Raw genomic sequence first — 26,757 nt, 5'->3', positions numbered from 1 at the left:
GAACAATCATCTCCAGAATCAAACCGATTCATATACTTCTATACAATACACAAACAGCACTACTGAGTCTACACTTTAAACCAACTCATTCTAACAGGCAATCAGAATTATCACCTCACTGTTGCCCAGAGATTATGAATAACTTGCTGAGAATTTTTCTGACCAAGAAAGTTGATGAAATTTTTTCTGACAATATCGATGGTAGTTTATGTTTGAAAATACTGTCAGGGGAATTTGTCCAAATCTTCTTTGCTCCAAGGTGTGGTTCTTTTGAATCTTAACTGAGGACAGACTCAAAGCCATTTCCCAAGGCAAACATTGACTTGCAAATATGTCTGTACCCGAGTTCAGAAAATCTTGCTTCAATTTCTTGTCTTTCACAGTAAAATGTCACCCTTGCAATCATTCCTTTGATACCAGCAATCAAAGCCCTCATCAGGGAGTGTCTGCCCACCCCAAGCAGAGCTGAGAAAAAGTGACATTCAGAGATCATTCCTGACACATCTAACTACGCAAACTAATAAATATTTTACGTTCCATACATGAATCAGTCATTTCAGAAAAGCAAGGTATTTAGCTCCTCACTGAGTGACTTGAACCTAAATGTCATTTCTTGAACTTTTCCCAGAATTGTTCTTTCCTTTTTCCTTCCTTCATTTTTTTAAAGACACAATCATTCAAAACCACATTTGTATTTTAGTAAACTTTTAATGAAATTTCCTGTTTCGTTACACAGCTATTCCCTGTATTTTAACAACTGTGTTTTTAAAATATTGGAACTCTTACATCAAACTAACGAATAAAAGTAAATATATATAAGAGAATATATGTAAATATATTGTACTCATATAATGCAAAACAATATATATTTCTCTATTGGAAGTGATGAAAATAATTATTTGATTAATCCAGAGTTAATTTAAAAAGAAGGATTTTTTTTAAAGTCCTCAATTGTTATAAATTACCACCTAATTATTTTTGCATTTTTCAAATTGTATGATGTACCTTTAAGCACAGAAATATTTCAACCCTTTCAGGTAAACTTGTCATGGAATTTATCAAAATACCCAAACTGCAAAATAAAATATGTTTGGGATTATATTTCTGTTTTAGCACAGTATATAGTAATCTATTAATAGAGTTACATAAAAGGGAAATACAAAATTACAATTATATACAACCATAGAAATGAAATGATGTACCCCATTTGTGTACAATGAATCAAAATTCAGTCTGTAAAAAAATTAAAAAATAAATAATTAAAAAAAAACAAAATTACAATTATGAATGCCAATTACCAAAGTAAAGGAAGTTGATGATGGTGAAGGAATGGAAGTTGAAAACATGCTAGTTTAAAAGTATAGTAACTTACAAGCATCTTTAGGAGACTTTGTTTGTCTCCCCATAAACTGTCACATTCTGATTTAGGATTGTTTGTGAAATGAATCTAGTCAGTAATGGGCCAAGATATCACTATACCCTCTCTCTTATAAATCACAGCAATTTACTCAGTAGAAATGATGTATCCTTATTCTCTCATTCCCCATAATCCAATCACTTCCTCTCATAAGCACTTTCCCCCTGGTTTTCACAATAATGCATTTTCTGTAACTAACAACCATCATTTCCTGATTATCATGCTTCTATCCTTGCACAGGAATGTGGGTCTTATGTGGGTCAGGGTCATCTTTCCCATCCATCTGTGTCTCAATGCTAAGTGTGTTAGCTGAAAGGTGAGTCTGGATAGACCATCATTTTGCCTAGTCCATATAAAAGTCTGAATGTTCCCAAGTCTGTCCACTTTGACTAAGAACCAATGAACTTTACTGTGTCTAATACTACACTTTCAGAATAAGCACAAAGACTTTTTAGCAACATTGCCATCTGTAGATTTCTGTATATCTAATTTAGTTGTGAAAAATACTATAGAAAATACTGTATGGTTTTTACTGCACTGTTCTATGGTGAATTTCCTATGAGAAGAAGCATAAAATAAATACAAGATTTGACAGCAGGTCACAAAATCATGAGCTCTGTGTATGATTTAAATTTTCTGTCCAGTTTAAATTTGAATTTTTAAGTCCAGTTTAAATTTTATTTAAAAGGCCTACTGATAGGGTATTTTAGTTTTAGTATCTGATACACAGGAACCCCAGATTCCTAATGACTATCATTACTATGTGAAGGGGCCTGTTTCTCAGCTATAGAAATTTTAAACACATTTGGGACTGTGAAGTGATTTTGATTCAGCACACATGCAAGAATTAGTTTTGAGGTTTCAATGTCTCTAGAGACTAAAGAACATCTAATTGGCTGTGTGGATCCTTGTGCCTTAAACCATTCAGGACATCCAAAGCCCTGAACAAGCTCAGCAATTAGATTCACCACATTTCCACCACCAGGCAGCCCTGTGATAATTGGTTGTCCTTCCCTAGTGTTGGCCATTTCCCTAGAGCCCAGGATTTCATTGACCCATATGGCATACCACTCTTGCTGTATGAAGTATTTCAAGGCAAGTCATTGTACAAGACTTCAGTTTTGTTTTACAGTTAGATTTCCCAATAAGGTAGTACCATGAACAAGTGCTATAAACCTAAGAATTTGTTGGATTAGACTATTTAATGAGTACTGAAAATGATTCATGGATGTTCACAGTACCAGGTTCCAGTGTATAATCATCTTATTTGATGCTGAACTGAGTTATCTATCTAATTTCAGACTGGCTTAAATTGAAAACACAATTCAAAAAAATAAATAACACAAATAACAAACAAAAGCCCTCATTTCCAATGCTAGGAATGTGAGGTAAGAATGAAAATATTTTAATTTTAGTACTATGTATTTAGGATCAGATAATACATCATTTCCTAGCATAGCATCATGTTTCCAAAACAAAGTGTACAATGTGGTTCTCAAAATGTGGTCTCCAGACCAGCAGCATCAGTTGCACTGGGCAAGTCACGAACCACAAATTCTGAAACCATATCCCAGACTTATTGAATCATACCCTAGTTTTGCGGCACAAGCAAATAACATGCCCTCCAGGTGTCCCTACAGTACAAGTTTGAGAACCAGTGCTCTCCAATATCAACATACCATTTGAAAGAGTAGTGACATTACTTTGCAGATTAGGGAGTGATGCTTATAACTCTTAGTAACAAAGGTGGAATGGGGGTTAAATTACTGCTTCTGTGAAGGCTGGAAAAGGAGCTGTGGAGGGAATTTGGAAGCTGGTAGTCGATATGAACATTTGTGTACCAAGCTCCACAATCTGGTCTACTCCTATCTTTCATTTTATTTTAATTCTGGATAACTAGGAAATAAGGTTCTTCTTACCGTCACCCCCTTTGATCCCCCAAGTTTCTAGAATAACAGGTCTTTTGTTTTGTTTTGTTTTGTTTTGTTTTTTATTATATTGTTTTTTTTATTGTAAACAAATGGGATACATGTTGTTTCTCTGTTTGTACATGGAGTCAAGGCATACCATTTGTGTAATCATAAATTTACATAGGGTTATGTTGTTTGATTCATTCTTTTTTTCCCTTCCCCCCCACCCCCACCCCGCTTTTCCCTCTATACAATCCTTCCTTCCTCCATTCTTACCACCCTCCTTAACCCTAATCCTAAACCTAACCCTAACCCTAATGTAACCCCTCCCAACCCCCATTATATGTCCTCATCTGCTTATTAGCAAGATCATTCGTCCTTTAGTTTTTTGAGATTGGCTTATCTCACTTAGCATGATATTCTCCAATTTCATCCATTTGCCTGCAAATACCATAATTTTATCATTCTTTATGGCGGAGTAATATTCCATTGTATATATATACCACACTTTCTTTATCCATTCATCAATTGAAGGACAACTAGGTTGGTTCTACAATCTGGCTATGGTGAATTGAGCAGCAATGAACATTGATGTGGCTGTATCTCTGTAGTATGCTGATTTTCCTCAGAAAGCTTGGAATGGAACCACCATTTGACCCAGCTATCCCACTCCTTGGTCTATACCCAAAGGACTTAAAATCAGCATACTAGAATAACAGGTCTTTATATTCCATAAAAACATAAGGAAATGCCACCAATTCTATGCTACCTTGAAGTTCTACATGGGAACAACCTGAAATAACTGAGGTAAGGCCATCAGCATGATGGAGCATTAGGGCTTGGATGAATGTTGTGACTTTGTCTTCCTATTCATTTATGCAGAGGTATAATTTGGGTAAAATAAATATCAAGAGTATCGATAAAGAAAAATAAAAATCTAGGAATCCTCAAAAGTTTAGTTTGAAGTTTTGCCCCCTTTGAGTGGGATTGGAGATGGTAGCATTATATACTAGGAGCTTGTATAATATTCTCAGTTCTCTCAGTACCAGTAGTCAAAGCTAACAATATTGCAGAGTGATAATCCTTTTAATTTCCTTTAACTGCTGTTTTTGTCCTGAAAAAATATGTGCTTACACTAATGCAATTTTCAAAGATATTTTTATTTACATTCTTGAATATTTGCTTAATAATCTGGCAAGCACTTTTTTGACATTAAATATGTAGATGGATGCTTTTTAAACTAGTTTTAATTTTATATGCTGACTTTTGCCCCCTTCATGCTATGATTTCACCGTATCTATCCTCTTTGAATCTCTTCTCTTTGTGATCATACTTAGCACCCTTCCACCTTCCACACCATGTTGAAACTTTTCACAAATCCTAGTCAAGATCTAGGAGTGTAGACTTCATCCTAGAAATGATCTAGGTTCATGAAAGTATCAATGTGTAAAGTAGTTGAACTAAACCAGCATATGAATTTCACAGCTTGGGGCTCTCACTGGGCCTGACCAGAAAAAATGCCCAAATCAATAGGTTTATACTTAACCACAGGATCTTCCATATTTTCCCATAGTTAAATGAGAGTTCTCTTTACTTCCTTAAAAAAAGCAGAAGAAACAGAGCTGAATACTTGTTGACTTAATGCAGGGGCAGAATCTGAACTTAAGGTAAAGAACCAAACTCACAATGCATTAATCCTACTTCACACTTCTTTTTGGACCAAAAGAAAGAAGACTCCCCAAAGAGTAAAAGGAAATGTAATTCAACATGAGATCTGAAGACTGAGATGAGAAAGGAAAAGAGTACATTTGAATTTTAAAAGGATAAAATGAAGCCAAGTGGGTAACCTTCCCCCCACTTTTAAAAAATGAAACCAGGCTTTAAAATATATATATGATTTTTTAAAAACATAGGAATAATAATAATTTCCTTTGATTTTTTAAAATGATTTTTCTGAAAACACATTTTACTTGCTGTGTTAAATACAATTTCAACAATAAATATTTTAACGGTATTTAAATTCTAGAAAACTTGTTTGATAATCTGACAAAGCTCTTGTCACTATTAAGCTGGATAATTTGTTAAATACTTTATGTGCCTACTATTTATCTCTTTATATTACTATTTCACCCACTATTTTCTCTTTGTAGTCATATTTAGCACCCTAAATTTTAACATTTTGCTTCCTTTTTGTTTTCTTCATGAGCCAACAACCTGGCATGGTCCTCACTTACAAATGTATTCATTATTTTGAGAAAGATTTGGATATTTTGAATGCTTCAATCCTTTCTGAATTAAGCATTTAGTAATTTCCTTCACTGTCGGAAGCCCTTCCAAATTAATCGTGTACATAGTTCTTTTACATGAAAGAACTTCCAAAATGGGAATAGGAAAGACAGTAGAATGAATCAGACATAACTTTCCTATGTTCATATCTGAATATATGACGAGTGAAACTCTACATCATGTACAACCACAAGAATGGGAAGTTATACTCCATGTATGTATAATATGTCAAAATACATTCTACTGTCATGTATACCTAAAAAGAACAAATGAAAATGAATAAAAAAGAACTTCCATAGTTCTTTCTTATGTTAATTAATAAAAGGGAAACTCATAAAATGATCAACAAAATAAAATACATGGTTTTATTGAAATAAAAGAAACCTCAACATATCCAACAGAAAGAGTAACTGACCAGGGGCTGGGGAGATAGCTCAGTTGGTAGAGTGCTTGCCTTGCAAGCACAAAACCCTGGGTTTGATCCCTAGCACCGCAAAAAAAAAAAAAAAAAAAAGAAAAAAAAAAAGAAAGAGTAACTGACCAGGGGAATTTTAATTTTGACATTAACTATGCAAGTATTTGAAAGACAAGTTTAGACCAAAAGAAAAAGAAAAAAGAAAATCAGTATGAACTATTTTGAAATATGGAGAATTTTTCACCCAAATGCTTTTGCATTGATATAGAACACCTTCCTTCCACACCATAATGAGTTAGGTAACAAGTACACATGAAGGGTGAAAACAAGATATGGCTATCTGGGCACACTTGTTTTTAAGCAATTCAGAATCCCACAAAAGAAAGAGAGATCAATAATAATGATGCAGTATGTTCAATGCTTTAGAAACAAGCTTAGGAGGTAGGAGTGGAAAAAGGAATTTCTTGAAGGCTTTTCAAAGGAGATACTTAACATAAAACAGAAAGAAAAGGTAGCTGGGTCTCCAAAAGAAGAAAATGGAAAGGGCAGAAAGAAAGAAGAGGTGAGACTCTGCAGCATAACAGAGGAGCAGTGCTTTTGTGGGGGATATCAACCAAAGTATAAGTGACCACATCTCACTCACTAAAAGACTGGTTTTTACATGCAGGCAAACAGCAGTCCATCAAAGATTTTTCAACAGAGGAATGACATGGTCAAGTAAGTACTCAAATGCTCTGGGCAGATAAAGGGTAGAAGGTAGGGACAGAAAGATCATTTTGATATCTTTACAATAATCTAGAGGATGAACGTTAAGAGTCTGGATTTGGAGACATTTACTAAAGATAAATAAGCAAATGCAAGAGACATGTAGAAGATAAATTTAATAGGATTCAGTTATTGACTTGTGAGGGATGAGAGTAGCTAAAAAGAATTAAGAATGATTCCTAGATTGCTATCTTGAATACCTAGATTAGCAGTGGTGCAGTACACCAAAGCGGGGAACCAATAGGAAGAAAGCACTGGCAGTGGGTGGGGCGTTGGTAATATGGAGTCTGCCATGTCTGTGGGAACCCCGTGGTCATACCAATAACTTCAACATACCGGTCTAGAGGAGAGAGATGTTGTTTTGAATTATACATTTGGGAGTTTCTGGCAGCTAATTTAGAAGAATTTCAACAGCATCTCCTTTCACAGAAGTGTAATCATCATGTCTAAATAAATTAGATTTATTTTCTCTAGTGAAAGCAGGATAGAGCACATCCTAAAAATGCACTGCCACCAAATAGGTTTCTAAACGTCTTTGGTTATATTTTCTTCTTTATTTATGGTTAACATTGCTTATTAATATATAATCGCTTCTTGATAGAAAAAAATAATTTCTACCTGTGTTACCAGAATGTTGATCACATTTTAAGTGCATTATACAGTTTAAAATAAATCAAGAAAAATAATTGAATACATACTAATGCATTAACAATTTCTTATTTTCAATAATAGTAAGGTGTGCTCTGGTCTTTGTTTATTTTTTCTTCTTCTTAAATTATAAAGTTACAGTCCTTGGAAACTCCTTTGATGAGGCATGTTTTGTTGAATTTCTTTTTTTTAACCTAACAGATGTTTGGGTAGTTAAAATTCCTCATGAGTATGGTATCCTGTGGTTTTCACAACCTAAGTGTTACCCCAGGAATCTTCCTTTCTTGCTGTCTTCCAGTCCTGGTGGTCTATAGGAGATGCACATTACAAAAGAGACCCATTTCATTCCATACTAATTTCACACCCACACTCCTTGAAAATTGTACATTTCTTCAGCATTGTTATGTACCTATTGTGCAGCATAGATACTTAACAGCTTTCCATTTTCCATTCCATAGCCCAAACACAGAACCCAAATTGCTTTTGAGTATATAATCAGAAAAATAAGAGATGAGTAAAATAGTCTGCAAGATTTCACTGTTTTAAGTTAAGTAGTTTTGACTTTTATAATTTTTGTGCTTTTTATATATAAACACAGCATGAAGTAGAGTTATGGGTATTCACAGAGGATTTAGGGAGAAAAACAATTAGTCTTTAATTATCTAGATCAGAGGGTATGGCAGAGAGAAATGTTAGCTTGAGTTGACTAAATATTGTTTCTTTCACTGTGTTCTACAGTTGTAGATTCAGATTCAGAGTAAACCAATTTAATTCTCTGCTTGCATTCTGACTGCTTCCTGGATCTTCTATTTTGTTGTTCTGCTTTATGAGCTCAGAGAGAGCTAATAACAATGTGTTTTCTTAGGCTATGAGCTGTTTTAGGGTCTTTTATAATACTTATAATTCATAGTGGGTTGTCTGTTATTTGAACAGTTTAAAATTTTGACCAATTTAATTTTCAACTAGCCATCAAACACTAACTCTTTATCAAGAAACTCCAGGTTTTGAAAAGATGTTGTATTAATAAGTGCTTGGGCACAATTTGATGCCATTAGAACAAAATGCACACTCATTGGAAACAGGGATTTTAAACTGTTGTTTATCTTTTCTCTAATACAGAGAAATGGTTATTATTATTTTATCTTAAGTCAAATCATGAACTTACAAAACATTTTTTGAATCAATTACAGAAAATACAAAACATTGATTTTCTTCATCCAGATTACTTTTTGTTTGGACAATGTTCATATTTTAATCTTTGGTATATAAATATTGCTTACTTTGACTCTTAAGAAATGACTACTCTTCAAGATTCTTGTTGACTGTTCCCATTACTTTTCTTATACTATATGTTATTTCACTGTACATATTATATTACAATAATATATTTGGTGTATTTTTCTTTCATGTCAAATGTAATCTCAAATTCTCTTTCCTTGTTTTCATATAATAAAAATTTTCCTTTACACTATAATTGTGAAATTCAGAATTCAAATATATTTATTATTAGAAAAATGTCCCCTCTTCATTGAAAGCAAAAAATTCCTCCATTCCTTAGACTAAACAACAACCAACTCTTTGTCGTAATTTAAACACTAAGTGACTTGTTATCCTCACCCACATATGACCAATCATTTGAGAAGCTATGAATTTTTGAGACTGCAAAGAAAATCACAAGTCTATTATATGTTCACCTTTCTTTATCACAGTGGTAGAAAATCAAGTTTATGAGCAACTAAAACTCTCAACTTTAGCCATGTTTTAAATCTATAAGCACCTATTTATGTTTTCTAGTTACTTAGATAAGAGTAGTTATTCCTTTTCAACACCTACAAGTTCAAAATAAACATTCTTGTTGATTAATCCCAAACTGACTTTGATTTCTCATGTGTCGCCTGGAAATAAAACATGATCATAAATCTTAAAATAGGGTAAAAGGAATGACACTCAAGTAGAAAGACTTGAGAATGTGTGATTATTTAATAACTCCACTTCCAATTTTATTTTCCACTTGTGAATTGATCATGTTACACATTGTTTTATGCCAATTAAACATCTTACATAATATCATTAACTATGCTTATAAGAGACAGTGTATTTATAAAGTATACTTCCTGGCACCAAGCAGGTGATCTCCCTGTGAGTGCTCATATGGACTGAGATGGAACCCTTCATGACAGAAGACACATAGGCACAGGTATATTTTAATCAAAAATTACAAATGAGCTATTTATAGGCCAGATCTAATACATTTGGTTGAACAACTAATTTTTTTTAATTTTTAAGAATTCAGAATTCAAATGTATTTATTATTAGAAAAATGTCCCCTCTTCATTGAAAGCAAAAAATTCCTCCATTCCTTAGACTAAACAACAATCAATTCACTGTCATAATTTAAACACTAAGTAACTTGTTATCCTCACCTACATATGACCAATCATTTGAGAAGCTATGAATTTTTGAGACTGCAAAGAAAATCATGTCTATTATATGCTCATCTTTCTTAATCAAAGTGATAGACAATCAAGAAATTGATAAAAAAAAAAAATTTAACTTTCCTGTTTCCCAGAAAACATCAGAAGACCTAGTAGCATGGGTTGTCTGTAAGACAACATTCAGCAAGAAGTAAGTGGTGGCTGCCCCTTTAGAGAGTACATTCTCTGCTAATCTGCCATAGTCTCTATCACTTCCAACGATCACATATGAATCAACTTCCTTCATTATGGTTCCTGTCTGACTCTTTGAAGGAACTTACAGTTCCTGGGGCTTAAAAGTGTATTCAGTCAAATGTCCTACTTTTCTGTAAGATTTGTGCTTTTACCTACTCCTGTCAGTTGAGGCAATTAAAACCTCTAACTTTAACCATCTTTAAATCTTTAAGCATCTATTTCTTCATTTTCCATTAGATTAAGATAGTCATTTCTTACCAAATCAGGAGGGTCAAAATGACTATTCTTATTAACTAGTCTCCAGCTAAATTTGATTTTTTTTTCATATTTCTTTCTGTTATGGCACTGCCATTCTCACCATCACCACGTGAAAACAATCCCTTCTCCCTTTTCCACTATGGCTCATTCAGTCAAGTTTCACTCACTCAGGAAATACCTGCAGAGTATCTCTAGGCTCTATTCTAGGCAATAAGGAAATAGCAAAGATTAAGGCAGTCTCTAAAAACAAACAAATAGAAATTTAAAAAGAGCAGGTATTTTTAAGTGTTCAATATAATAGATGATGTAATAGACAATTATGGCATGGCTATTTTAGATGGAGGAGTCAGAGAAATGTCTTCTGAGCAGAGATTGTTTAAGTAGAAAAATCTATGCAGAGAGTTCTTGCTCGTGTGAAAAAGAAGTGGAAGGACATTCTATCAAAAGGGACCAAAGTGCAAAGGCCCAAGTTCTAGAAGTTCAAAGTGTTCAAGCAGCAAAAAAAAAAAGGCCAACATGAGTGGAATACAATGGTAAGGGGGGAAATGGTCAAAAACAAGGTTGAGTGTGTTAGGGAAGACCCAGGTCATTTAGGGCTTTGTTAATCGTGTTAAGAAATTTGAACTTATTCCCAGAGCCACTGGAATTCATTGGGAGTTTTAAGCATGAAAGTAGCATCATCTGTTTTAGGTTTCAAAGGATCAGCCTGACAACTGGGGAGGCCAGTCAGTAAGTACAACAGTAACAACAGCGATGAAGGGATAGATTAATGTAAATAGAGGGACGGGCTTCTGATGGTATGGTTGAAGTGAGTCACTGGAAGAATTGAGGAGGAAAGGTGCAGTGCCTGGATTTTCATTTTCTGCAAATGGATGAATAAAGGTATACTTTACTAAGATAAAAAAAAAAAAAAACTGGAGGATGAGCAGCAGCTTTGGTGTTTAGACCATGTTAATTTTGAGAGATTTATCTGACACACATATCCAACGATATCAGTTGATGAGATAAAGATACCGATGTGGAGTTCGGGGGGAACAGTCAGGACTAGAAATAGAAATTTGAGAATTATCAGTATATAAGTAGACTTTAAAGTCATAGAACAGAGGACACTTAAGGTAAAATCTAGGGATTGTGTGCTGGTAAAGAAAAGACCAAGTCTCAACCCTGGGCACTTTAATACTTAGAGTTTAAAAAATTTAAAAAACATCAACAACTATGAGGAGAGGTCAGCAAAAGAGACTGAGAAAAGGCTACAAGAAAGAGGAGAAAATACAGAAGAGCAAATCTTCCTGAAACCAAAACTTTAAGTACTAAAAAGAAGACCTGTTTGAACAATATGTTGAAGGCTACTACCCCAAACGTTAGATTATGTTAACAAACATTTATTAAACACTATTACAAACATGATGCTAGGCAATCTGGGGAATTGTAAAAGAGACACATTTAGTAGCCTAGGTAAAGCCTCTAGATGAATGCTTATTTCAATATCTGTAAGAGCCTAACACAGTACCCACTTGCCACTGAAAATCCAACATATATGTGGGTGAGTGTGTAGGTGTGTGTGTATTTATATACTCTACTAACAGGTACCAAAAATCTTAAGAAGATGTGATTTGGAATTGAAAGGAATCACTGAGTAAGAGCCTTGGTCAAGAAAGGAGGATGGCAGCATAAACCCTTTGAAGAATTTACAAGCAGGTAGTGTTGGGATGGGTGATCTGGCTTACCTAAATTTGCTTTGGAGAGCTGGAGCTGGGGTAGAAATGGTTTTTCAGAGAAAACAGTCATTACACAGAACTCTGGTTTCGGTGACTTGATATGCAATTGCTTTGCATTGCATGAAAATCATCACAGCTCTATGCAGACAGGGTTCAGGATAAGTAACAGACATTTATTGACTTAATTATGGTTAATAAAGTTGAAGCAAATAGGATAGTCAGTTAATTTTTAAAATATAAAACTTAAGTTGCAAGAGCAATCTTTACCTACACTTCGGAGTATTTGCTATGGAAAAAACATTTAAATAGCTTTTTCGTGAATGGCAAAGTCCCGAAAGATATGTAGATAGCAGAATAATTTTGAGAGATAATTTATGACTTTTTTTGTTTAATTTTTTTCCTTCTACCTGTTGCAAGCTGGGAGCCAGACATTAGTATTTCTTTGCCTCAGAATTCTGTTTAGGCAAAAAACACAAACTGAGAAACTGCTTATAGATCCACTAGGGTTACTGTACTCATGTGGTGTGTGTATGTGTGTGTGTGTAAGCCTGAAGTCACTAAAGGATTTAAAAAGTCAGTTTAAAAGCAGCAAAGCCTCCAGATATCAGGGGAAAATATAGGCATTTATCAAGGGTACTTCCTGGCATCGGTGTAGCCTAAGGGTCTTCCCAAAGTGCTTTGTTGTAATACTAGATTTTGGGACACTGACAAAACTCAAGAGTTTAAGAAAAGCCCTAAAAGTCATTGAAATTGAATTTTCCATTGGTTTTCAATTAAATTAAAATTAAATGGGTTTTTCTGTTCAGTAATTTTATACACAATTTATTAAGTAGAAATTATTAACACAGAGACATAAAATATAACAGAAATTATATTATATATATGTCAAGACAATACTTACGGCCAGGCAGGGTTTTTATGGAAATCCAATTGGAAGCATTGCCATAGCCAGCATTGGTGCTGGCTGCCACTTGGAATCTATACCATCTAAATTTCTTTAACCCATACACTGTCTCTTCAGTTAGGTCAGCTTCATAAAGGTACTGAATTTTTTGATACTCAACACATTCTTCAGATTGCCATTCTCTGCATTCTTGAGCACGAAGCTGAGTGGTTATCTTGTAATTTTGGAAGTAGCCAAGGATAGTATCGGGTCTTATCCACGTCAGTGTTGCACTAGTTGACTGAACATCAGAAATAGCAATGTTTCTGGGAGCACTGGGAACTAAAAATTAAAGGAAAAAAATTAAAAACAATTTGGATTATCAAATATCTTGTAATCAGAAGGAAGAAATAAAATTTGAAAAGATTCTATTATGATGCATCTAGTGGAGACCTATGAGATTATTATAGCACTTAGATTACTATCTGCATACTTAATGAGCAGAACACTACAGAGGACAAAACTATTGTGATTTTTAAAAAAATTCCTAATTTTGCTCCCAAATCCACTCACATGTGGCTTATGTAAACATATTGTGGTTTCATATATGAGGAAAATGTTTTACTAGTACAAAAGAAGATTGCATGCTCATATCCTCTGAACTTCCTTGGTATCATTTGAATTTTATTTTGGTATTCATATCCAAAGAAAATGAAACTTAAAAAAAAAGGAAAGAAATAAAAAAGAATATTCATGTTTGGTTATTTTGTAATTAAAATTTTAAAAAAGAAAGGTACGTTTTATATTTAAGTATCTAATTAAACATAAGCACATTTTACTGATAATGTTGGTTATAAAATTATTTTAAATAAGCAGGAATACTGAATAAATTAATATATTAATTAGTTTAATTTTATTTCATGTTTATTCAATATTAACAAAATTTATTCTAGAACATAGTGCAGCACATTGACATTAAAAGACAGATTAAAATATCAGTATATAATCTATAATAACATAGTCCTACTTAGAGTCACACTGATCCTTGGTGTGCTAAAGGCAAACCATGTCAGGTTCTGAGACTGGTGTTAGGGATTCAAGATACGATAAAGCTCATGTCCTGTTTGTAAGAGACAGTTTATGGAATAGTAATATAAGCATGCTATGGTTAGAAATATGAAAGATCAATGAACTAAGAGACACTGAAACTTTTCTCAACCATGCTTCAAGGGTCTCTGCAGAGAAGACTGAGAAAAAGAAAGATAATAATGACTTACATGACTATTACACAATTCATGAGAACTATGTTACTATTCACACTTTCAAAAGAAAATTAATAAAAATTTAGAAACTCATTAATTCCTAAATATATCATAATAGTTCAAAATTCACTAACTCTGAAGAGCATCTAAATAGTGCAGGCACTTCTATAGGTATTAAAAATACAATGAATAAAAATAGACAAACATCCCTACTCTTGTGATGTTTACATGAGAGAGGGCTACATATGATAAAAATGTATAATTAAGTATTATATATAGTACTTCTGAAGATGATCATTGATATGGAAAAAATGAAATAAGGGAAGAAGGGTAGAAAGTTCCAGGATTAATGGCATTTTAAATTAGGTGGTCAGAAGAAGCCTCATTACTTACAAGACATTAAGTTCCTAATGAAGGTAGGTGGTGCAGCTATGTGAATAAATTGGGGAGAAAATTCACAGCATGCGAAACCATGACTAAAAGCCAGAAGGTGGAAGCATGGCTGGTGTATTTGAAGAGTAACAAGGAGGCTTGAGTGACTGGCAGGAGCTGAGATCTGAGAAGAGACACTGAAGGTCAGAACATGTACATTATTAAAGGACATTGTTATGGCTTTCATTTGAGCCTAAGAGTGACAGGCTCCAACATAGTTTTCACCGAATCATTCTACCAATAGAACTGAGACCGGACTGAAAGGAGACAGGTGGAACAAGGAGACTGACTAGTTGGTATTGCAACATCAATGCAAGAGATCATGGTGAGCAGGACTAAGATGGTGGCAGCAGAAATAAAGAACTCAGTTCCTAAATATATCTAGAAGGAGAAATGACAGGATTTGCTGACATGGGACATGAGGTATAAGAGAATGAGAGGAACAAAGGAAAGTTTTATAGACTGCATTGAGCAAACAGAAAGATGAAGTCACTAATAACCAACAGGGGAATGACTGTAGTAGGGCTAAGTCTGGAGAGAGGAAGATTAAGCATTTATTTTAAGTATAATAACTTTGAAATGCTTCTCAGATAGCCAAAAGGAGCAGTAGATGGATACTGAGTCTGGAGTTCCATAGAGAGAAGTCTAGATATCATTTAAAAGTTTGAATTTTCTCTTACCTTTTTACTTAACTATCTACTGACTTATTATATATTTGCCCAACAAGAATAGGTCTAAGTTTATGGAAGACAATTATTAGATTATGTAAAATCACAGGATTAGCTTCAATTACTCTATTTCCACATACTAGTATGTATCATCAAATCTTACTACATTTAATTGGGCATTTCCTTAAAAATAGCATTACAAACAAAACACATAATATCCTACTTACTAGACACCCTGTTTTTGCTTCATGAAGCAAAGCAACTAGAGAAAATGTTATTTTTAGGAAAAATATATTTATAGAGCAAGCAAGTTTAGAATTGGCTAAGGAAGTAGAAATTCCAGAATTTGGTCAAATCCCTCAGTCACTAAATTTAAACTCAAGCCATCTGAATACAATGAATATATTTTAAAAATACCCTAACATGAAATGAGTGAGGGCTCAGGAGATGATAATGATGGAGATCCTAGAAAAGGACTGTGACTAAGGTAAATTTTACTGCTGCTTAGAATTCTTCTTGACAGTAACTAAAAAGCTGTATAACAGCATGGGGACTTACTATGTCAGACAGACTTATAGAGAGCTTGTGAGGCTATGCAAAGTAATCAAAGGTGTCAGAATGAGATGTTCAGAAATATATTTTATAAAGGGTGGTCTAGTAATTGTACAACTGGAAAAATGAAAAATTCACATCTATATTGATGGTTAACTCTATAAGAACAGGCAAATGACCAAATCACAGACTTTTAGCATTTGAAGGATGCTTAGAGACCATCTTGGTCAACTTGTCTCCTTATGTCTTCAGATGTCCCTCAAGATCCCCAGCCACTGAACACAAAGCTTCTGGTTCTTCAACCAAACACTGGTACAGGTAGAGATATGAAGGAATTTTGCTGTTGGAATTAAGAATCCAAATTATTTATTAAAATAGAGATATATTAATGGGTCTGAACTTACAACATGAGTCCTTTAGAAGTAGAGCATTTTCTTTGACTGATTATAGAAAATAGACAAATTTGAAGCAAGAGATGGATTCTATGTATGAAAACTTCTCCATTGCTGTCTTTGAGGAAGGAGGAGGCTCAGACAAAATAACACATGTCATCTCTAGGAGCTAAGAGCAACCCTTGATCAAGAGCCAGTCAGGAAATAGGCATCTCAGTCCTGCAATAACAAGGAACTAAATTCTGTCACAGCCCTATTATCTTGGAAGAAGACTGAATTCCACCTAAAAATGTTGTCGAATCACAACTTCATTTCAGTTTGTGAGACAAAGAACTTAGGCACAGCATGTGTGGACTTCTGATCCATAGCTTTATGAGTTAACAAGTGGGTGTCATTTTAAACCATCAAGTGTGTCATAATTTATTACACGGCAGCAAAAACCCAATACAAACTGATCCATCACTACTTATGCAGCTTCTGCTTATTATACAGAACAAAGTGAAATTCAAAAACTGAAGGGGTTTTTATTTTAAATTTTATTTTCAAATAACTCTCTTAGTTTGTTTAGCCTTCATTAGTTTGAACCAATTACCTACCTACCTATAAATCTTCATGCTGTCTGAAAACCTAACCTAAAGATGTCTTATCTATTTTCGTCTCTTCATTCGAACATTCTATATAAAAGATCGAGAAATATTTTGCTTTTGCATCCATATCAATACAAATGTTGAACAATCACTCTGAAATATGTACACATTCATCAGTTACATACACATAAAAATGTCAATTTACAAATTGGATTTTATCTCCCAGGATCTAGGGTAATGCTTGGAAGAAAATAGTCATTTAGTAAATATTTTTTAAATATATGAGAAAGTGAATAGAGGATATAATGGAATTACTTTAGATAGATGGTCAGGAAAGTTTTGCCTGATGAGGGGAAATTTAATAGGACACCTAAAAAATATGAAGTAGCTTCCTAAATGAAAAGCATCAGATGTGTTAAGACCTGTAGGGAGCCAGGTGCAGTGGCACATGCCTGTAATCCCAGCTATGCACGAGGTTGAGGCACAGCTGGGATTACAGGCATATATGCAGGAGGCTGAGGAAGAAGAATCACAAGTTCGGGCAACTTAGCAAGACCTGTCTCAAAATAAGAAATAAAAAGGGCTGGGAAGGTAGGGGATGTAAAGCATTCTTAGGTTCAATCACCAGCATCTGGGCAAGGGGTTACCCAGAGGAAGAAGATAGCATAATTGAAAAGGTGTAAAGAAGATTACTAGGCCCACAAGGAGATGAATGAGAAGACAGAAAATTGGACATATAGATAGGAATTAATATCATGTTGAGCCTACTAGACGGAATTTAAAAGTTTTGGATCTATCCTAAATGCAGTGGGAATACTCAGAAAGTTTTATATTGACTTCTTGTTTTCATTAAAACTTTATGCTATGCCTTTTCCATATGGGAACAAAGTAATATGGTCCAGACGCTTCCCTTTCTTTTGGGTCTACTGGCGACCATCCTTCCATATTTCAATTTCCTTTTCCTAGAGTTTGCTAAGCTACTGAGGTGGGAGGGAAAAGGGACATATTCACTAGCCAGTGAACTAGAGAAGGCAAAGGAAGCAGCTTTCTGATCTATTCAGGAGACAGAACTACATGTCCATGGCTCTAAGTCCAACTTCTTTCCCTTCAATTTTCATATGTTAGGAAAGAAGACTTTAATGACCAATTTGATACAAAATAAAATTGTTGGCAAATGAATAGTGGTTCAGACTCTTCCAGTCTTCACAAAAATGCTTCAGAGAAGAAAAGATCTAAATACAATAGTACTTTAACCTTACAAAGAAACAAGGTCCAACCAAGTTTTTTTTAACCTGGCCATGGGAAGATAACAGCATTTCAGTTGTCTACCATGTCACAGGCTCAGTGATAGGACACAAACTTATAGACACTCAGTATGTGTATGCTGACTTCATGAATAAACCATGGTTCACTGAAGCAATGCTTTGATTTTCATGTGTGTTGTGGTTTGGAAATGAGGTTCTCCCCCAAAGATCTGGGGTTAATGCAGGAAATATTCAGAGAAAATGGTTAGACTATGAGAGCTGTAATCTAATCAATGGATTAATCCATTTGCTGGATTAATAGTTTGAATGGACTAACTGGGTATAAAGGTAAACAGATGATGTGTGAATGGAGAAGGTGGGTCACTGAGGGATTGCACTGTATCTTATCCCCCTGGTTCCTCCTTTCTCGCCTCCCTGCTGTCATGGGCTGAGCAGCTTTCCTCCATTGCACCATTCAACCAAGCTGAGGAGGCCAGCTATGAATGGAACCTCTGGAACTGTGAGCCAAAACAAACTTATCCTCCTCTAAGTTGCTCTTGTCAGGTGTTTTGATCACAGATACATAAAGCTAACACAATGTGGCACAAAATCTAGTCCACATTTTTCTACCTAGTATATTTCAAAATATGAACCAGAATTAAATATAATCTGAGGCCAAAGATATATTACGACTCAAAGACAATTTTTTCAAACAAGCCAATTTCACTACTCAGTACTGACCAGCAAGAGCCCTCATTTATATCTAGTATCTTCTCTTTTGATAAACTGTGTGTTAAACTGGACTATTTCAAGGCAACTGCCCTATTGAATTACAGATACAAAGAGGATTACACTCATTTTAGCATGGAGAATCAGATTTCCATTCCTTAAGAATGACTAAAAACCTCAAACTTTTTCTATTCACAGATGGTACTAATTTGAACACATCATTCCATGCTTCCTGGAGTAATCACACAGCTTGCTTAAATTTTCTAAACATGACTGAACTGTGATGAAGCGATCAACATTAACTGCCAAGGTATTCAGTAAATTACATTTTTATTCATAAATAATTTTAACTGGCAAAATACTTCCATCACAGTTGAAATGATGGTCTATAGAAATATATAAGTAAGACTTGTTAGAGAATTAAATGAATGCCAGTTTTAAGTGACTAGCAGATTTAGATGTGTGTAATGTGTAAATTATTCTGTTAATTTCTGAATGTCAATTACTACAGGTTCCCAGCCTCTCTTGACAGGATTCTGATAATAGCTTATACTGACTTTTCACTGACCTGGTTAAGTACACTAACATGGAGGACCAAGTTTTATCAGTTCTTTATTTATGACTATGTATTTTCATCTTTAAGCACAGATGTACTCTTTCTTAAGCAAAACAGATGTCTGAAAATTTATATTTATGAATTATATTTATAAAAAATGTAAAAGTACCAACACAATATTTTCTAGTTTTCTAGGAATATTTTAGTCTTTGGAAATTTTAAATAATTTATGACCTTCTTAAAACACAAGGTGCAGTCATTTAATCTAAGCATACACAAAAGTGCAGTTTGCTGACCCTAACATAGTATCACTGAATAGAGAAACTGAAATTCCTGCAAAGTTAATTACAAAGCAAATTTGAGCATACCAGATTTGAATTTTACACTGACTTGTTTTTAATCAATAACACTTTAACTAGACAGTCACCTTGAGGTGTGTGGGCAGGTTACAAGTCTTAAGGTATGAAGTTATTTTCATACATATACAAAAAGTAATTTAGTTAATAGAAACAACCACTATGACGTTACAACAATAGGACAAGCTCAATGGACGATGTTCTAGGAGTTTTAATTTGAAGACAAGTGAGGATCAGTAGAGATGAGGAAGAAAGGATATTCAAGTAGGTTGAGTACGGGGATCAATGTAGAAATGAAAACAAAATGTTTTTCAAGGGCTGGGAAGTATCCTGATTGGTGAAAAACAGTCTATGAAATTAATAAGAAAAACAGGAAGGCAATGAGGTGTGGTACTATTGAAAGTGAGAGTCTGAGAGAGAAGTTTATATAACTGCTGTAGGTAACAGAGAACAATAAATGGACAGAAATTAATTGGTCGTGTATAAACTCAAAGAAAATCTAAAATTTCTTCTAGCTTGATACTTGGGAAAGAAAAATTTTATGGAAACTGGTCAGATGTTGTATATACATAATATAATGAGGATTATAATGATAAATAATAACCAGGAAGGGAGCTAAAAGAAAATACAAGGGAATATTGACAGAAAGTGATGATCTATTGAGTAGAATAAATGGAAATAAATACCTTGAATGAACCCAGGTATTATGTTAATAGACAAAATGTATGTTGCAGAAGTAGGTTTTGAATTTGACACTGATTGTTATAACAAACAATACAAAGAGAAAAATCAAGATTATAAATTTCTATAATGATAAAGACAAATTAAATGAACAAAAATACAATACTTCCTGGTGCTGAAATCAAAGATATATTTCTCCTAAAAAAACACATAAGAAGGTAGCATGTAATTTAATGAACAAGATCCTCAACAACATCCTTTCATAGTAAATACTAAGTATGTTTAACTTGGCTCTTTCTTGTAATGTCTCTCAATGTAGGTGGATGGAATAACTTTTCAAATACTTTTAGTAAAGCTATGTTCTTCAAAGGTTGTAATTACATAGTTCAAAAATACTTCTCTTTGGAAGTCTGTTTAAATCAGAGATAGAGTAGCCAGAATACCATTTATCAAAATGGGCTACACAAACATGATTTTGGGTAACACTACAGAAAAGAGAATATGGATTTACACACCCATATTAGTGTGCCAAATTAAATTATCTTATAATAGAAGTGGAATAAATAGAAGTTTATTCCACTTGTATGAAAGAACACAAGGAAAGTATCCACAAATAGGACTAAGATTTACTATAAAAAGTTTTCAATTCATGTACAGATGAATAACTGGGCACCCCAAATTCCACGGAATTTAGCTATAATAATTTTAGCCTTTAAGTTCAGTATTATTGCACACATAACCTTATTAAAATACTTTAGTCATATTTCTGGAAAAAAAGTCTTGTTTTGGAGAACACTACAAGGAAAATTGGTTATACATGTTATTTCTGGAGATGGAATGAGTTGACATGTAGTCACTAGTTTTGATAGATCTACATAGCAAGTCAGCATGGGAATATCTACCCAAAAAATGACAATTTTGATTTAATTAACTTATCTGAAACAGTTCTTAGGGAATTAATTAGTTAACAGACTTGTCTCCTTTTTTCCACATTTTTTATTGGTATATTATTTATAAATAATGATGGGATGTGTTGTAACATATTTGTACATGCATACAATGTAACAATATAATTTAGCCAATATCACTCTCCAGCACTTCATTTATTTCTTTCTTAAGACCACTCACTGGAGTTCAAATTGAGTCAGTGATAGTGAAGAAGAAGTGAGAAAGACATATTCATTTCTGGGGATTCACTTGAGGATGGGTAACAGGAACAAATGAATAGACTTTTCTTAGAATGAGAAGTTTTATTATGGTTTAAATGTAAGGTGTCTCCCAAAAGCTTACATGTAAGACAAGGCAAGAAGGTTAAGAGGAAAAATGATTGGGTTATGAAAGTCTTAACTCAATCAGTGAATTAATCCCTTGATATGGATTGAGTGGTAACTGAAGTGGTAGGGTGTGGCTGGAGGTGGTGGGAATTGGGGGCATGACTTTGGGATATATATTTGTATCTGGAAAGTAGAGATATCTCTCTCTCTCTCTCTCTCTCTCTCTCTCTCTCTCTCTCTCTGCTTCCTGATCATCATGTGAGCTGCTTCTTTCTGCCACACTCTTCTGCCATGATGTTCTGCCTCACCTGGAGTCCTGAGGAATGGAGCTGACTGTGGATTGAGACCTCTGAAACCATGAGCCCTCAAATAAACTTTTCCTCCCCTACAATTGTTCTGGTTGTGCCCTTTTAGTCACAGCAGCAAAAAAGCCGATCTTAGGATGAGAGACCAAATAAAAGCCATTTGGGGACCTATCTATATACATAAGCAATTGAAACCATGATGGTAAATGAAGTCTTTGGGGAGAAGTTATAGAATTAGAACACCAGATGACGAAAATTTGGTTACCTTGTCAAATCAGTAGTTAAGTGGCAGTGAGGGAGTATAGAAAGTCAGAAGAAACTCAGATAAGCATATAAGTCTGGCTCAGACTGATAATAAATATTCCTTTAACAAGTGAATCAGTGAATACATTAATGTATGTATGTATGAATGAATGAATGGGTAGATTTCAGGAAGACAAGTGCCATCAATACAGATTGATGCTACCTGAAACAATTTCTCTAAGAACTATAGCTCTAAGGAATTTTTAAATTTATATATATATAGCTGGATTGAAACCTTGGGAACAGATTCATAATAGAGAATGAAGAATTTGGATTATTCAGAAATTCCATAAAAGGGAGAGAGAATGAACAAGGGAGCACAGAAATGGAAGGAGAAACAACCAAAAGAAGATAAAGTATAAAAGAATTATATGAAATTTGGGAGCTTGTGAATCAGAGCAGTCAATCAAAAACAGTCTCTGGTTACCAAAAGTTTTTTTAAGATCAATAACTTGAATGACCAATTTAAAGTCATATATATTATTTCAATGAAAACCCCTATTTTATGTATCCATCACCAAATGTTCCTAAAAGCTATTTATGCACAAAAATGCTTTGTTTGACCATAATTTTTGTCAAAATCTTGAAGGGAACTCAGATTCATATTTTAGTCAAAGATTATTTTTGCAAAAATTATTCTAGTCCCAAACCACAATGCATTTAAGGAAGTCTGATCAGGAGATAGCTTGTATCAAACTTACTCTCCTATAGATAACTAGTATGAATTCAGGTACAAGGGAAACACCTCTATCAGCTTCAAGTATTTGAAAATGGACTACAAAGCTGCCAGAGTAGTTGGAAAAGGAGAAAGTCATTGAGGAGTTAGACTCAAATCTTGGGTCTATACTCTCTTGAAATCCCTACCCAATGTCTTTTTTATCGGGGGGGTGGGGTTACTAGGGATTGATCTCAGGGACACTTTTTACTGAGTCACATTCCCAGCCCTATTTTGTATTTTATTTAGAGACAAGGTCTCACTGAGTTGCTTAGTGCCTCATTAAGTTGCTGTGGCTGGCTTTCAACTTGTGATCCTCCTGCCTCAGCTTCCTGAACTGCTGGCATTACAGTTTTGTGCCACCATGCCCAACCCCCAATGTCTTAATTACACATGCATTATGGGAATCAAAGGAGCACAGTCGAAAGCAACAGCTAAAAAACTGAATAGAAGTTTCAGCTGTTGCTGACTACAGGAAATACATGTTGAGATTTAAATCCACCAAATTAAAGAACTGATAAACTGTATAGTCCTCATGTCAAAACCCCAGAAGAGTCATTGCTTTAACCTATGTTGCAGGATTCAGCAATTCACTATATAAAGAGGGGTGAGACAAATCAAAGAATTAAATCACACATTCATGAAATAACTACTTAGTAAGTTAATAGCCCATTTAGGGAAATAAAAGACAACACTCTCCAGAGTTTCTGCAACACATCACCAACAAGGTCCATCAAAAATTCAAAAATCACTAGACACATAAGAAAATTACTCCTGACAGGAGATGTGACCTATAGTCAGGAGGAAAAAGTAGTCAACAGAAAAATCATAAGATAAGTAGGGTGTGAGAATAAACAAAAAATTATTTGAAAGAAGTTATTAAAGCATTTTAACTTAATAGAAATTATGGTCATAATTAGAGATAAAATGGGGAATCTTAGCATAAAAATGGAAATAATTAAACAGAACTAAGAGGATGGCAGAAGAGAAGTAGAAGCTGCTTCATGGTATGGGGTCAAAACAGTGTGTGTACAGCTTCTTATCAAGGTGGGTGAAAGAGAGATTTCACTAAATTTTAATATTGGACACTCAAAGCAGCTAAGGAACCCAGAAATTTTGGTATAATAAAGAATAAAGAATACACTGTACCTCAGTGGTAGAACACTTGCCTAGCTCATGTGAGGCACTGGGTTTGAGTCTCAGCACCACATGAAAATAAAATAAATGAAATAAAGGTATTGTGTTCATCTACAACCAAAAAAAAAAAAAAAAAAAATTGGAGCCAACCTGGTGGTGCCACTGCTGGTGTGAATTCAGCACAGATAGAGGGAGAGGGAACACAGTGTTGGTATAGAAAAACATAAGATTAAAAAATGCTACCTAATCTTAGCTGATCCAGAGACTGCACTGTGCACTGGTGCTTGAAAAATGTGCTTTGATGCTTAAAAAGCAGACTCTATATCTCAACTGGCTGTGGAGAGCTGAGGCAGGAGCCATCTTGGGCCCAGTGTGCCACCAGGGTGACTTGGGGACCAGGGAGACCAGGAAAAAACAAAAACAAAATCAAAAACAACACAGTCACAGTATCTGGGCAGGTGCCTATCAAGTGACTTAGGCTGGGCTTCATGGAATGTGAGTGAAATAGGCATGGAATAGACTGTACCCTGGGGGATTCAGGTTGGAAAGGTGAAAGGGAGCCTGACTCACTTCTCCATTGTGTCTAGTGGCAAAAGTGACCAGCTGAAGCTGGTGGGAGTCTGTGCAGCAATGGGTGAACACACTCATGGACTAAGCCCAGGAAAGCTGTGCTCCTGAGCAGCAGTGAATGGAGAATCAGTCTCCCTTCCCCATGACTGAATTTCTGGGGAGGCTCCTGAGAATCAGATCTATAAAAGAGATCAGCTACTGTCTAGTACTAGGGGCAGGTCAGTCTAGGCTCTCCAAAGAAGGCTCCATTCAACAAAGCCCCTGGCCTGATTAAACCTGAGAATCACCTGCTGGAACTCTCCTCACAGAAAGCTGCAGAGGCTTTACTCTAGGAGGTCACCAAACTAGTTCAAATGGACAAAAAGCCAACTGACAGTATATCCTAACCCATCCCACCTTATTCTGGCAAGAAGGGAAGCTAAGTCTTATATCAAACATCTTCAATCTTTAGTTTCTCCAACTGGCAGCTCAGAGAACAATGCAAAAACAGGAAGGGGTTAAAAACCCCAACCCTTGCTCTATCAGTACATAACTCAAGAAGAATTGGACTGTTACATAGTGACCACCCAATCTGGTCAACTATTTTGATCACCTCAGTAGAGAAGTTTCCTTCATCCTTCACACAGATTTTGTATTTTTAAAAAATATTTTAATAATTTTTTTAATTTTCATTTTTTCCATGTATGTGTGTGTGTGTGTGTGTGTGTGTGTGTGTGTGTGAATTCTGGCTGTGCCAATTGGTTTAGGGACATATATACATAAACTTAATTGTTTATTTTTCTCTAATTTTTAGCATTTTTGTAATGCAATCATTTTTTTCCCTAGCATTGTCTTTTTGAGGGCTTGGGTTTTTTGGACTATATATTTTGGTTTGAGTTTGTATTATTTTCATTTGTTTATTTCTCTCACTTTTCTCTCTCTTCTCCTGAAAATGGCCAAATTATATTGTTCTCTCTGCCTCTTTCCCAATACCTTACTTCTTCTATTATTCTCCTCATTCCACATAAACATCACCTGCTACATCTCTTTTGCAGGCTCTCTATTCACTTTCTGAAATTTTAAAAACCTAACTACCCATCACATTTCCTTTTTTCCCCTAATTAACTGTATTTTTAACTTTTTTTCAGAATTAATTGGTTTATATAACTCCTGTCCTCACCAATAATGCTAATACAATCATTATTGCTATGAAGCGTAGAGTTGACGCATGCTGTTTGCTTTAGGTCTAGTTCATGGTTACTGTTTCTACTGTTGACAATTGCTGAACACACAATTCCTCTTTACTAGTGGCAATTAATGTTGAAAATATCATAGTAGGAATGGGTTTTTTATTTTCACACTGCTTATTATTTGCAGTGGTTGTTATTACTGTATGTTTTGTGCCATTCTGTGATGTGCTAGGAACCTACAGGAACACTAAAAGTTCACAGATTAGAGATTCAGCTCCTGAACTTAACATTCTCCAACATTACTCCACTTCAAAAAAGTGAGGAGACAAAAGCCCCCAACCAAAAAGGAATCAAGGAGGAACAATCAGGTTCTACCCCCATTGGCATCTAAGGACACAGAGCTGAATGCAGTGGTGCATACCTATAATCCCAGCAGCTCTGGAGGCTGAGGCAGAAGGATCATGAGTTCAATGCCAGTCTCAGCAACTGTAAGGCACTAAGCAACTCGGTGAGAGCCTGTCTTTAAATAAAATACAAAATAGGGCTGAGGATGTGGCTCAGAGGTTGAGTGCCCCTGAGTTCAATCCCAGGTACTGGACATGTGCATAAAAAGAGGTAGAAGAATCCACCTCAACTGATGCATAAGTCCAAGAACTCTGAAAACATGAGAAAGTAGAAAACAATTGCTCCCCCAAAATCCACAATTGCCCATCAAAGGATCACTGAAAGTGAGATGGATAAAAACCAACAGAAAGATTATTAAAAAGATTATTAAAATTCTCAATGAACTAAAAAAGATCTAAGGAAGGAATTAAGAGAGCAATTATAGGACATAAAAGACACTTTAATGAAGAAA

At 34.8% G+C, this 26,757-nt stretch overlaps 1 protein-coding gene across 6 annotated transcripts in view; it reads right to left on the bottom strand.

The window, feature by feature from the left end:
- The window catches only part of Ptprq (protein tyrosine phosphatase receptor type Q), a 219,088-nt gene that overhangs the window by 84,540 nt on the left and 107,791 nt on the right, over window positions 1-26,757 (bottom strand). For all 6 annotated transcript variants that reach the window (XM_047550026.1, XM_047550029.1, XM_047550028.1 and 3 more), the window contains one exon: window positions 12,988-13,311. In XM_047550026.1, the coding sequence (XP_047405982.1) occupies window positions 12,988-13,311 (324 nt within the window). The remainder of the gene's footprint in view (window positions 1-12,987; window positions 13,312-26,757) is intronic.

The sequence above is a fragment of the Sciurus carolinensis genome, chromosome 4, assembly GCF_902686445.1.
Source record: "Sciurus carolinensis chromosome 4, mSciCar1.2, whole genome shotgun sequence".
NCBI classification, from domain to species: Eukaryota; Metazoa; Chordata; class Mammalia; order Rodentia; family Sciuridae; genus Sciurus; species Sciurus carolinensis.
The sequence above is the reverse complement of the archived record's forward strand: the minus strand, read 5'-3'. Positions and strand labels throughout refer to the sequence as shown.